General features: G+C 38.3%; 1 protein-coding gene across 2 annotated transcripts; it reads right to left on the reverse strand.

Moving 5' to 3' along the window:
• Window positions 1–2,962: 2,962 nt before the first annotated feature.
• Window positions 2,963–8,435, reverse strand: LOC122082633 (LOB domain-containing protein 18). 2 transcript variants are annotated; one of them, XM_042650321.1, is made up of 3 exons: window positions 7,756–8,435; window positions 7,315–7,465; window positions 2,963–3,274 (listed from the first exon to the last, which is right to left on the reverse strand). In XM_042650321.1, the coding sequence occupies exons 1-3, from the start codon at window positions 8,104–8,106 to the stop codon at window positions 3,078–3,080; spliced, it is 699 nt and encodes a 232-aa protein (XP_042506255.1). In that variant the 5' UTR covers window positions 8,107–8,435; the 3' UTR covers window positions 2,963–3,077. The 2 variants fall into 2 exon arrangements, with proteins under 2 accessions (XP_042506255.1, XP_042506256.1); XM_042650322.1 differs by lacking the exon at window positions 2,963–3,274 and having other exon boundaries at window positions 6,437–7,465.
• Window positions 8,436–13,065: the final 4,630 nt, after the last annotated feature.

The following is a 13,065-nucleotide window of genomic DNA, read 5'->3' on the forward strand; positions in this document are numbered from 1 at the left end:
TTTTTTTTTTTTTTTTTTTTTTTTGCTCCGTTGATGCAATATCCTATCCTGTTGTAAAAGGACTTGAAAGTTACATGAAATTCTCTCCCATAATATAAAACATTTTAAGAAATCATTTCTTCTTTAAGGCTTAGTTTTTATTTGGCCAAGAAATGGATAGAAAACAAATTAAAGAGAAGGATAGACACATAAATGATAAATCAATCATTACATCATGATGATATTTTATGCAATTCCATAAAAATGGTAGGTAAACAAATGACGAGGTTGATAGTCTAGTGGAACGAAGCCCTTGCTCCATCACCGCTTGAGTCCACTGATTATAGATTCAATTTGCTTCACCCCACTATCCCTCGTTGGTACTTTGGAAGTACTGCTTATTGTATAGGGGTTTAACCTAGGGACTATGATCATGGTAAGAGCACCCTTTTTTCACCCAAAAAAAAAAAAAGAAATTATCAAATATCTGGACACTTGTAAAATCAAGGGGTAAAGTAAAATACATAATAGACCATACAGAACTTGACATATGTCCAAACCATAGGATCCTCTCCATATATCTCAGGGGTATCTAATAATTTGAATATAGCAACATCCGGGGAAAAAAATTATGCATACAACTCAAAATGGGTTATCATACAAGGAAGCTTCCTTAGTGGCCCACTACTCCGTCCCCTTCTCTCACTTTTATTTGCAGCTGTTTTAGCATGGAAAAAACTTGTCGTAATCAACATCCATGAAAAAGAAGTTAAAATAGTTAAGAAAAAAATATAATATTATTTTTTTGACTTTATTATATCACACATTCATTTTTTCCGATGAGATAAATTTTGTCGTTACATATGAATAATATAATTTTTAAAATGACGTCAAATAGTTTGAAAATTATATTTTATTTATGACTTAAATAATTAATTCTAATAAAAAAGACAAAGAACATTCAAACAAAGGTACCATTTCTCATTCGTCCACCTTGGTGATAATAATGTGCACTCTTTTATTATATACAAAAATGTTTGGAGAAAATTTTCCACCACTGTGCGAGAAGGTTCACCACACCATTTTAGGGTTCATAAATTTCAACTGGATTTTAGTATGTTTCCCAAATTAAATACCTTTCCGACACCCTGCCCATGCGCATCCGAAGCCTTCTCTAGTCTACTCAATCTAGGTTGTAATTGGCATTGTGCCTATTGTGCCCACCTTAGTTTCAAATAAGACCAATAATAGGTCGGATGGGGCAAATCTGATCTTGGTTGGGGCGAGTCAAGGAAAAACTCGATTTTCCAATAATGTTTAAGAGTTGACTTAATTTAATAAAGGAAAAATTCTGTTGATACCAAGGTTCATGAAAAATAAGATGTAATTTTTTTTTAAAATATTAGTATAACGCTTTTTTTGATGAGAAAATTTCACATGGATACTGATAGCTCTTAAAAATGATACAACGATAAGTCATTTTCAAATTCTTTTTTAATTATAATTTAAATAACTTTGGAAATAAGACAAAGGATAGTCAAAATATGGTTATAATTTCTTACTTCACCACCTTGGTGACAACAAGATGCATCCTTTAATAAAATCAGTAGAATAAATATTAAGTGAAAATTAAAATTTATCTAATTTTTATTTTAATCACAGAAAGGAGCACATAAAATACCTATCACATACCATCAATCCTTTCTTGTTTTGATAAGAAAAACCCCTTTCTTCTCTTTTTCTTCGTGGATTGGGGGTAGGGGGGATGTGAAACCCCTTATTCTACATCTCATTTGCTTCCACACTTTCCTTTCTCAATTGAGATGAAAATGACATAAGAAGAAAATGTTAGGTGGAATTGAGGCTTTCAAATGATAGATTGGATACCTTGTACATGATAGTCTCATCTATACAATTGGTCCTTCGTTGGTTTCTTTTGTAAGACCTCTAAATTAAATGTTGCATAAGATCGTAGAAGCTTCTTTCATATTGATAAAAACTAATGGAAATTGACCCCTAAAAAAGGGAAAATGCTTTTAGGAAGGCTGACCTAATTTTAGGCACGTGGTGACCTAAGGGTTGATATGGCCAATCCATACTAATGAAAAGATAGGAAAATTTAATTTTGGATTTGCTATGTATTATTTTGTGCACCATCCTATTCGTAATGATTTTTTCTAATTTACCTCATTCAACCATTGCTTTAAACTTCAATTGATCATTACCCTCTCCCCCCCCCCCCCCCCAAAAAAAAAACCCCCAAAGGCCCTAACCGAAAAAAAACTTTAATTGAGCAACAATTTTTGGGTGCTACACTTTTACTTTTGCCGCATGGTAATATCTATTTTGAGCTTAAAACTAATAAATTAACAGGAGATTATAGAGTTTATTTGTTGTCCAAATTAGTCAACTCTTGTCCTTCGGAGTGGCAAAGAAGACTAAAGGAATGTCAATGTTGGTAAAGTTGCTTTCCAAGCTAGCAAAATAAGCATCATATTTGTCATATAGAACCTCTTGTGGATCCTAAAAACGCTAACACAATCTCTTGCATTATATTTCAATGCAAAAAAGAGTTTCTTATTAGCTAGGAGATCCGACTGAGATTTCTTGACTATAAGTTCAATATGGGGTTTGAAATTTTGTGGATAATAGACTCTAAGATCTCCTATTAACATATCATGTTGGCTAGTTGAAATTCGAGTACAAAATCTGGTAGGTGGCTGATTAAAATAAATACTTAGACATCCAATGGTCAGAATTATCACACAACCTTTTATTGACTCATCTAGGTAAACCATCAAGAAGAGTCTTTCATTGATGATTGAGCAAGAATATTTTGAAGTCTACTTAAAAAAATTGTTTAACTTAATATGAAAGGGTTTAGCTTTATTCAACCATGTTAGTTACATTATCACTATATTGAATTTGTCGTCTTTCGTATAATATGGAGGTCTTTTTGGTCCAATAGAATAAAATTAATAGTACAATAATGCTAGTTTTATAATTAGTTTTTGTCTTCTATAATTGGTGACAATGAGTCATGACCATACATAATTATATGAAAAATATCTAAATTTGAAATGTTACAAGGGAAGTAGTCAAATATAAAACCATGCATAGTTACATGGAGAATATCCCCTTGTATGCACATTCCAAAGATATCCTTGCATCCCAAAGATCAACAATGTGTATCTGCATTGATGACAACTAGAAGAGAAAATTGCTTGACCACCCCTGAACTTTGATCTTTTTTCAATGTCACCCCCTGGACTTTTTGAAACACAAAAGACACCTCCTGAAAATTCAAACAATTTCAAATCAGTCCCCACCGTTAGCAGACCCTGTTAAGTGATAGAATGTCCGTTAATTTTTTTTTCTTTTCAAAATGCCCCAAACACCCCAGGCTGTTGTGAGTGAACAATATTACCCTCCCTTTCCCTTATTCTTCTAAACTCACACTATCTCACTCATATGACTAAATACCCAAATCGAGAAGACAAACCTGCACCGCTCTCCTCCGATATACGATCATCAGCACCTCTCCCCTTCGAAGACTTGTCCGGCCAAGGTATTTCGTTTGATGGTTAAGTTCTCTTAGGTGAGTTGGAGAAATCAGCTCAATTGTTCGAAGAAACTTGTAAGAGGAATAACATTACATGGAGTACAATGATGTTAAGTTTTGCTCAAAATGGGTATTTTAAAGAGGCGATTGAATTGTTTCAGCAAATGCAATGCAGTTTGCAGGTTTGAAACCTAGGGCTGACAGGTTAAGAGTCCTTGTTCTTACATATACCCATTTGGGTGCATTACATTTGGGGAAAGGAGTTCATGGTTATGTAAAAAAGAACATAGTTTGTAGCTCTGAAGAGGGTAATGAAGCCATGGAAACCTCTATCCTAAATATGTATGCAAAATGTGGAAGTATTGTATTGGCTAGAATGTGCTTTGATCAAATGGTTGACAAAGATGTTGTATCATGGAGTTCAATAATTGAGACCTACGGGATCCATGGACTTGGTTACAAAGCTCTGGAACTTTTTTCTGAGATGGAGAGGGAAGGTGTAAAACCAAACAATGTCACATTTTTAAGTTTTCACTCTGCTCGTAGCCACTCTGGTCTTGTTACTGAAGGTTGCAGAATTTTTAGCTACATGAGCCAAAGATACTTCATTAAACCTGATATAAATCATTATACTTGCATTGTAGATCTTCTTGGTCAATCCGGGAAGCTCTTAGAAGCCCTAGCTGTAATTGAAAAAATGGTTGTGAAGCCAGATAGTTGGATTTGGGGTGCTCTGCTTGCTGCTTCTAGGGTTTATTCTGATGGAAAAATTGGTGCCTATGCTGTGGAGCGGGTTTTGGAGTTGGAGCCTGATAATGTTGGTTATTATACATCATTGAGCAATGTACATGCCAGTGTTGAGAGTTGGGCAAAAGTTGAAACTGTGAAGATGGTCATGTATGAGAAGGATCTGAAGAAACCAGGTTGGAGTTGTATAGAGGCAAGAGGGAATATTCGTGGGTTTGTTGCAGGTGATTTGTCACCTGCTCAAGTTAAAGAATAGGAAAACATTGGATGATCAAGGACAATAGAAAAGATTGGTTTGAGTAGCTCATTTTTTTTCATGAAGACAAAGATTCTCAATGTTAAATTATCGCGTGATTAGAGAAGAGAATGTATAACCTCCCAAGAAGAACTGGACAAGTCGCTGGAGGGGAGAGGTGCTCACAATCGCACAGCGAAGGAGAGAGTTGCTCACGATCGTATGTCGGGGGGGGGAGCGGTGCTCACTGTAGTTGCAGGTTTGTCTTCTCGGTTAGGGTATTTAGTCATATGAGTGAGATAGTGTGAGTTTATAAGAAGGGAAAGAGAGGGTAATATTGTCCACTCACAACAGTCGGGGGTGTTTTGGGTATTTTGAAAAAAACTAATAGACATTCTATCACTTAACAGGGTCTACTTACGACAGTGATTGATTTGGAATTGTTTGAATTTTCAGGGGGTGTCTTTAGTGTTTCGAAAAGTCCAGGGGGTGGCAATGCAATTTTCTCCTACTAGAATGTCTATTTGAGTATAGGAAAAATGATCCTCACACTAGCGGTATAGAAAACCCTCTCACACTTTCTTGCACTCGAATCCTCTCCAACGCGCATGCGAATGCTGGGAAGGCCTTAGGTTACGTGCATATCCACTCAACTATCGGATATGCCCTAGAGGGGTTGGAGAGGATCTGGATTCCACTATCTTTCATCCGGGCACTTTCTTTCTCTCAACCCTAATAATCATATCTGAGGATTTTATTTTGGTAAAATTTTTATAAAATATTAATCAGATCAAGAGTAGGAAAGTGCATACGAAAAGAAGGTGTTTGTACCCATCAACTAGAAGCATTCATTGCCAAGTGATTGGCCTCCTATCAGAGTCATGAGACACATGAATGAAATATTACATAGGAAAGAAAGCAGTTCGGAAAACTATATCTTTCTTGGTAACTGAAGCTTAACGAATAAGAATACGAAAATCGTATGTTTTTTGGTAACCAAAGCTCTACGGATAAGAATGCGAAAATCGTATCTTTTATGATAACCGAAGCTTTACTGATAAGAATGCAAAAACCATATCTTTTTTTTTTTTTTTAACCGAAGCTTTATGGATAAGAACGCGAAAACCATATCTTTTTTGGTAATTGAAGGTTTACTAACAAGAATGCGAAACCATATATTTTTTGGTAACTAAAGCTTTACGGATAAGAATGCAAAAATCGTATCTTTTTTGGTAACTGACGCTTTGCTGACAAGAACGCAAAAATCGTGTCTTTTTTGGTGACCCTTTAGTGGTAAGAATGCGAAAATCGTAGCTTTTTTCATAATTGAAGCTATACTGATAAGAATGCGAAAACCGTAGCTTTTTTGGTAACCAAGATTTATTGATAAGAATGCGAAAACCATAATTTTTTTGGTAACCGAAGCTTTATTAATAAGAACGCGAAAACCCTAGCTTTTTTAGTAACTGAAATTATACTGATAAGAATGCCAAAATTGCAATTTTTTTAATAACCAAACTTTATTGATGATAATGCATAATACACATGGATTCCAAATTACAAGAATCAAGAATCCATGAAATGGAAATAGACCATATGATCCTACATGTCAAGAATAGGGCTCTCATTGCAAGGGAGACAAATAGGAAAACCATAACCACTATAATGGGTAGCCTAGTCGAGGGAGACTCAACGCTGTTAAAAACCTTGATGACCTACTATCAATCGGAAGAATAACCAAAGAAGAAGTTTTCAAACGAAAAGCAACTTATTGCCAACACCTCACAATTAAGAAGTAATGAGTTCAATTCTCGGCACTATATATATATATATATATATATATATATAAGAAAAAATATCATGACCTGCTTCAACTCCTGACAAAGCAAAAAAAAAAAAAAAAACAATACTCAAAAAACATCACAGCACCATCCTTTATAAAAGCATGATCTTGAGTAAACAACTTTTGGTATCAAGTGATAGTATTCTAGACTCCGAGCCCACCGGATGGATGATTGAGGTTTCCACCAAGTCGTCAAGCCTATGTTTGAAAACTTTTAATCCTCATTATTAAGGGGAAGAAAGGACACTACTCACTTGTGTGTTTCTATATCCAAACTTAGATGGTAAAAAACACACTACCATCGCTCAGATATTTCCGTGCCGCCTCTAATTGGCCTATGTGCTAGCAGATACCTGCGCCAGCAGGATAGTTTGTCTCTGATCAACGGAAATGCCAAGAAAGCGTACGGCACAAAACCTAATATCTGGTTTTTGATTATTATATGTATACAGGAGTAACAGAACCACAGAAAATTGTAAACTAGGTCTTCGTTTCTTCATTTCACCTAAAATTTTGCCACAATGAAAAGAGTCAACTTCCAAATTTTGACTCATTGTCTATTGGGATGAAAACAAAAACACCCCAAGAACCGGATTCCAATCTGGGCAACTTTTACTGAGAATGTAATGGTCAATCTCAGATTCCTATCTAGAGAGAGAGAGAGAGACTGCAGCGGTGGTGGTGGTTAAGGTGTTGGTGATGGCTCCGTTTTATGTGATGAACCCAGCGAAGACCCATGTCTGAGAAGAAGCTCCCTTGCCAATGCTTGAAGATCACCACCTCCTCCTCCGGCGGTGGCGGCGGAGGAGGAGGAAGAGTTGTCCAATGGGTTCCTCCCACCACCACCACCAGCACCACCGTATTGTCGAAGTTCCATCTGTCGTTGTTGCAACGTCCATGAAGGTTGCACCAAAGGATCAAATAGCGTTGATAGATCAAAGGACGCACCTGGCATACTTGAAGCTGAGGGGAGGTCCGCAATGGAAAGTGACGGCGGGTTCAGTAACGTCGGAGGTGCCGGAGGCTGCGTTGGAGATGGAACCTCCAGTGTTGCCAGATGAGCTTGCAAGTACGATAGCTCCGCCTGCAAGTTCACTACCTACACCCACAAAACAAAAAAGATCATAATTAAGAACCATCCAATGGTCCAGATTGATCCTACAACCAAAGCTTGCTTCACTCTCATGCATGTTATCTCTAAAGTCTAGAGAGAGAGAGAGAGAGAGAGAGAGAGAGAGAGAGAGAGAGAGGGTCATTTTCATTCTCCATGTTTTCTTCCAAGAAAGGGAAGACTAGTAAAAAAGCTACTTCCGAAAACGACTCTGATTCCAAGGAGAAACAGTTTTCTCTGAAAATGAGAAGCTTCATGGAGAAGAGAGAAAAAGTTACCTGTTGTTGAAGGGCGAAGATGTGAGCGACGCAACCATAGACAGGATCACGGAGACGAGCCTGAGCTTCATAACAAATGGTGACAACGGCGTCTAGACGCTTATGGATGGGTATATGAAGAAGAAGCTTAGAGACGTTACTTGCACCAAACACCTTATGCACCGCTGCGAAGTGAGCCGACCCTTGTTCTGAATCGAAGTATGGGGCAAATATACAACCCGTCACACACTTTCGCCTCAGGAACTTGCACGCTCCACAAGGCCCACCACCACCGCTACCACCACCACCGCCACCGCCGCCGCCACCACCGCCTCCGCCACTACTGGTACTACCGCTGTTTACACTACTCATCTTCTTCTGCTGGTGATGACGTTGGGTTTCTTGTTTTGTTGTTACGGCATGGTCAAATTGGGTTTCTCTGCGTCAAGGAAGTGATTAAATGATGAAGAAGATGATGAAATGAGAAACCCAAGAGCCAAAAATTTGTGTACATATGAAATCTAGCTCTGGTGGTGGGTCATGTGTTTGGACTTGTTTGATTTTTTAAACCCAACTCGAAATCTTTAAAGCCACGCGACACGTCCAACACCACACCCCCACCTCCTAGTTGCTTGCGTGAAGCAAACATGCGATAACCCTAGCTAGCAACCCCCATCTCCCAATTCTCTCTCTCTCTCTCTCTCTCTAGAATGAAATTGAGTCAGGCAAGCTCAAGCTGTCTATCAAATAGTATTCCAATATTTTCCTTGATTTTGAGCCATCCCTTGGCTGATTGAAAACGTGTCTATAACCTGTCTGTATTTGCCTGCGTGGCTGCGTGTTTTAAGCAAGCGTAGAGCCCAAAAGACGCCAACTTCCCTTTCATTCCCTTTTTGCCCTTTGGAACATGTTCAGATGCTCCTAAGGAACACGTCCTCATCCTTCATATGCACTCTAAACCATCACTTGCTCCTCGTGATTCATCAATTGTAGAATCCCAAGCATCATCCAATCATTAAAGACCTCAATAAACACTTAAGATGGTCGTTATTGGCTAAATGATAAGACCCCATGGTTTAAGTCTTTAGGTATGAAATGGGATCAAGGGTAAAATAGTAAAAAACAATTAACAATTATACCCCGTATCTATATTGTGCAATCATCCAGTATCAATATTGGTATCTTTCAATACCGATATGGATCGGTCAATACCCAAAACGCTAAAACCATGGATTAAATCCAAACAGAAGTGCGGGGTAAATAAGTAATTTAGCGAGGATTGCTTTGCGATTGAGCTCAGTTCTACTCATGAAAGGGAGCCAATCAAAGTCAAAGCGCCAGTGCGGTGTTCAAAGTATAGCACAAGGGCCCACTCTATTGCAGTTGTGCGTGTACAATAAATGACACGTGTCAGTCGGTAAGGACGTAAGTAACGGCCTGGAAGACAGAGAGCGTGACGTCATGAAGGTAATGGGGTCCACCCGCCGTTTATTTTTAAAAAGAAAATTAAATTGGAAATGAGACGTTTTCGTTTCTCTATTCCCGATTGTTGCTGTTACATCATTACTTTATAAATAAATAGATAGAAAGAGAAAAAAGAAATTTCTTAAGCAGTTCGTAACGGCGCATCGCCGCGCCGTCCGGATTCTGTCCAAGCCATGGTACTGATGAGGGAGCAATGACAGAACCCCAAGGTCCCACCTTCTTTGACACGTGTCCTAAGTGAAATGTAGCTGTACGATCCAATTAATTGCTTCCTATACCAGTAACCGAAACAGTACCTAAGGAACTGCAACCCCTCCTCTACTTCACGTTTCATCCGTTACCCTTTTGCTTGGGTAATGTATGTGTAGGGTTGTCAATCGTTCTTAGTTGGGTTGGATCATTTGAAAATATTGTACAGTCAACATCTGTTTACATAAAAGGGCATAATTTTAAGAATATGATATGATTTATAATCGGATGGATTGATGTTAGGTTTTAATCAGGTTACTTTAAATTGGTCTTAATTAAACAATGGATCTAATTAAGTCTAAATGGACTTTAAGCGTGTTTATCTTAAAATTCTTTTCTAAAATGGATTGAAGGTACATAAATATTTTATTTGAACATTAAATCACTATAGTTTTATATAAAAAATCATCATAGTAGAAGGTGATGCAAATCTTTAATACAAATAAAAAAGAGAAATGATACAAGATTATGATTGTTCTTTAATAAAGGAGGTCTGGCTAAATTAAAATACGAGTCTGTTTAAGTCAAGCATATAATCGATCGGTTTGATCAAACACCCGATGGGCTAGCTACTTGCACAATGAACATACACTTGTTAATCAGACCAATCCAAATCAGACCATAAACGTGACAGGCTCTATCAGGCCTACAGGTGCAGGCTTAAGGGTGTCACCCCTACCCTTTAATAATTGTTACTGGCGGGACTTGGGTTTGTCTTGTTTAGTATCTTGTTAACTGTTAGATCAAACACCAAGAAACACGAATAAAGGGAGAAAATAGATTTGTATGACACAGAGATTTAACGAGGTTCACACACCAGGGTGGTGTGCTACATCCTCGGGCGAAGAAGAAGATGATTCACTATGCAGAAGAGAGATTACACCCTAGCAGCGGCGAAGAAGAACTCGCCCTGAAACCCTAGCTTCGTGGAAACCCTAGAATACAATGACTCTCAACAAGCAACAGTACATTATATATATATATACTCCAAATAGCGGTTCGACCCATCGGGTCACGGTCGATCCGGTCGAACCATACCGCGGGGGCGTAGCCCCCGAACCCCCATACGAGATCAGTGATGGGCTCCGGGCTTGGGCCAATAGGCCCAAGCCCTCTGCTTCCATCACAGATCTCAGAAAAATTCCCATTCAGGTCGCCACCAAAATATGTCGGATCGGGTCAATCTTCAAAACGGGTCAAGAATTCAAGACAAACTTAACAGATCTCCACCTTGCCTTGAATTCTCCTCTAACAGATAAACAAATAGCTAATATCTTCATCTTCTCCAATAGCCCTCTAAAGGGCTGAACTCAAACATGACAAACACCAAGTAAGTTCCAGCAATGCTCGAACTTACCAACACATAAAGGCTTAGTCAACATATCAGCTGGATTGTCTTCAGTACCAATCTTCAACACTTGAATATTACCTTGAGAAATTATCTCTTTTATGAAATGATACCAAACATCAATGTGCTTTGTCCTCTCATGATACATTGGATCTTTAGTCAAGTGAATAGCACTCTGGCTATCACAATGGACAACAGTCACCCCATGATCCATGCTGAGTTCTCCCAACAAACCTCTAAGCCAAATAGCTTCTTTAATTGCCTCAGTCACTGCCATATACTCTGCTTCAGTAGTAGATAATACAACTGTAGCCTGTAAAGTAGCTTTCCAACTAACCGTACTTCCTCCAAGAGTAAATACATAGCCTGTGAGTGACCTCCTCTTGTCAAGATCGCCTGCATAATCTGAATCAACATAACCAGATAAATTATCACCATTCTTCCCAAACTCCAAACAAACACCAGAGGTCCCTTTCAAGTACCTAAGTATCCACTTCACTACTTCCCAATGAGCTTTACCTAGACATGACAAATATCTGCTCACCACACTGACAGCTTGTGAAATGTCAGGATGAGTGCAAACCATAGCATACATAACAGAGCCAACTGCACTAGAGTATGGAACACGTGATATGTACTCCACCTCTTCATCTGTCTTAGGTGATAGAGCAGTTGAAAGTCTAAAATGAGATACAAGAGGAGTAGTTACAGGTTTGGCATCTTTCATGCCATAGCAGATTCAATACCTTCTCAGTGTACTTTTGTTGAGATAGCCACAGCTTCCCTGCTTTTCTATCCCTCTTGATCTCCATACTAAGGATCTTCCTTGCTGCCCCCAAATCTTTCATCTCAAATTCAGAACTTAATTGTTCCTTCAACCTATTGACCTCATTCCTATCTTTTGCTGCAATCAACATATCATCAACATAAAGCAACAAATATATGAATGACCCATCAGAGAGCTTTCTGAAATAAACACAACAGTCATATTGACACATAGAGTATCCAAAACTAGCCATAATTGAATCAAGCCTTTTATACCACTGTCTAGGAGACTGTTTCAAACCATATAGGGACTTCTTCAACAAACATACATGGTCCTCCTTACTTTCAATAACAAACCCTTCAGGTTGATGCATATAAATCTGTTCTTCTAGTTCACCATGCAAGAATGCTGTTTTCACATCAAGTTGCTCCAACTCCAAATCATGCATAGCAACTAAAGCAAGTAGGACACGAATAGAACTATGCTTAAAAACAGGTGAGAAAACATCATTAAAATCAATTCCTTGTACCTGACTGTAGCCCTTTGCAACTAAACGTGCCTTGTACCTAGCATCTTCAACACCTGAGGCAGATTCCTTCTTCTTGAAGACCCATTTGCAACCAACAATTTTCTTCCCTGTTCTCGGCTTCACAAGCTCCTAAGTTTGATTTTTATGAAGAGATTCGATCTTTCATTCATGGCAATCAACCATTTTGTAGAATCAATTGAAGCAACAGCTTCAGAATATGTTGCAGGCTCACTATTTTCAATTGTATCTGCAACAGACAATGCATAAGCAACAAATTCAGCATGCCCATACTTTTGTGGTTGTCTAATATTCCTCCTTGGTCTATCCTTGGCAATGTTGTACCGCTCTTCTTCTTGATTCTCTTGAGCATCATCTCCTTCAGTAAAAATAGGCAACTGGACTAAAGTAGATTGTGCTTTGTTTGAAGATGAACCACCAATTTCAAACTCCACCTTCTCTCTAGATTTTTCTTGACCTTCATCACAATGAATAGGAACTTCTTTCCTAGGATGCAACATAGCAGATTCATCAAAAGTAACATCTCTGCTAATATGAAATTTTGGAGACTTTAGATCAGAACATCACAACCTGTATCCTTTCACTCCAAATCCATACCCAAGAAAAATGCATTTCTTAGCCCTAGGTTCCAACTTCCCTTCATTTACATGTGCATAAGCAGGACATACAAATACTTTTAAATTTGAGTAGTCTGCAGGTTTACCTGACCAAACTTCTTCTGGGGTCTTGCACTCGATAGCTGTGCAAGGAGATCGATTTACCAACAAGGTTGCTGTGTTAACTGCTTCTGCCCAGAACTCCTTGCCCAATCCTGCATTTAATAACATACACCTTGCCTTTTCTAACAAGGTTCTATTCATACGCTCCGCCACTCCATTCTGCTGGGGTGTTTTAACAACTGTATGGTGTCTTGCAATACCTTCATTTTTGTAGAAC

This window comes from Macadamia integrifolia, chromosome 6, assembly GCF_013358625.1.
Source record: "Macadamia integrifolia cultivar HAES 741 chromosome 6, SCU_Mint_v3, whole genome shotgun sequence".
NCBI classification, from domain to species: Eukaryota; Viridiplantae; Streptophyta; class Magnoliopsida; order Proteales; family Proteaceae; genus Macadamia; species Macadamia integrifolia.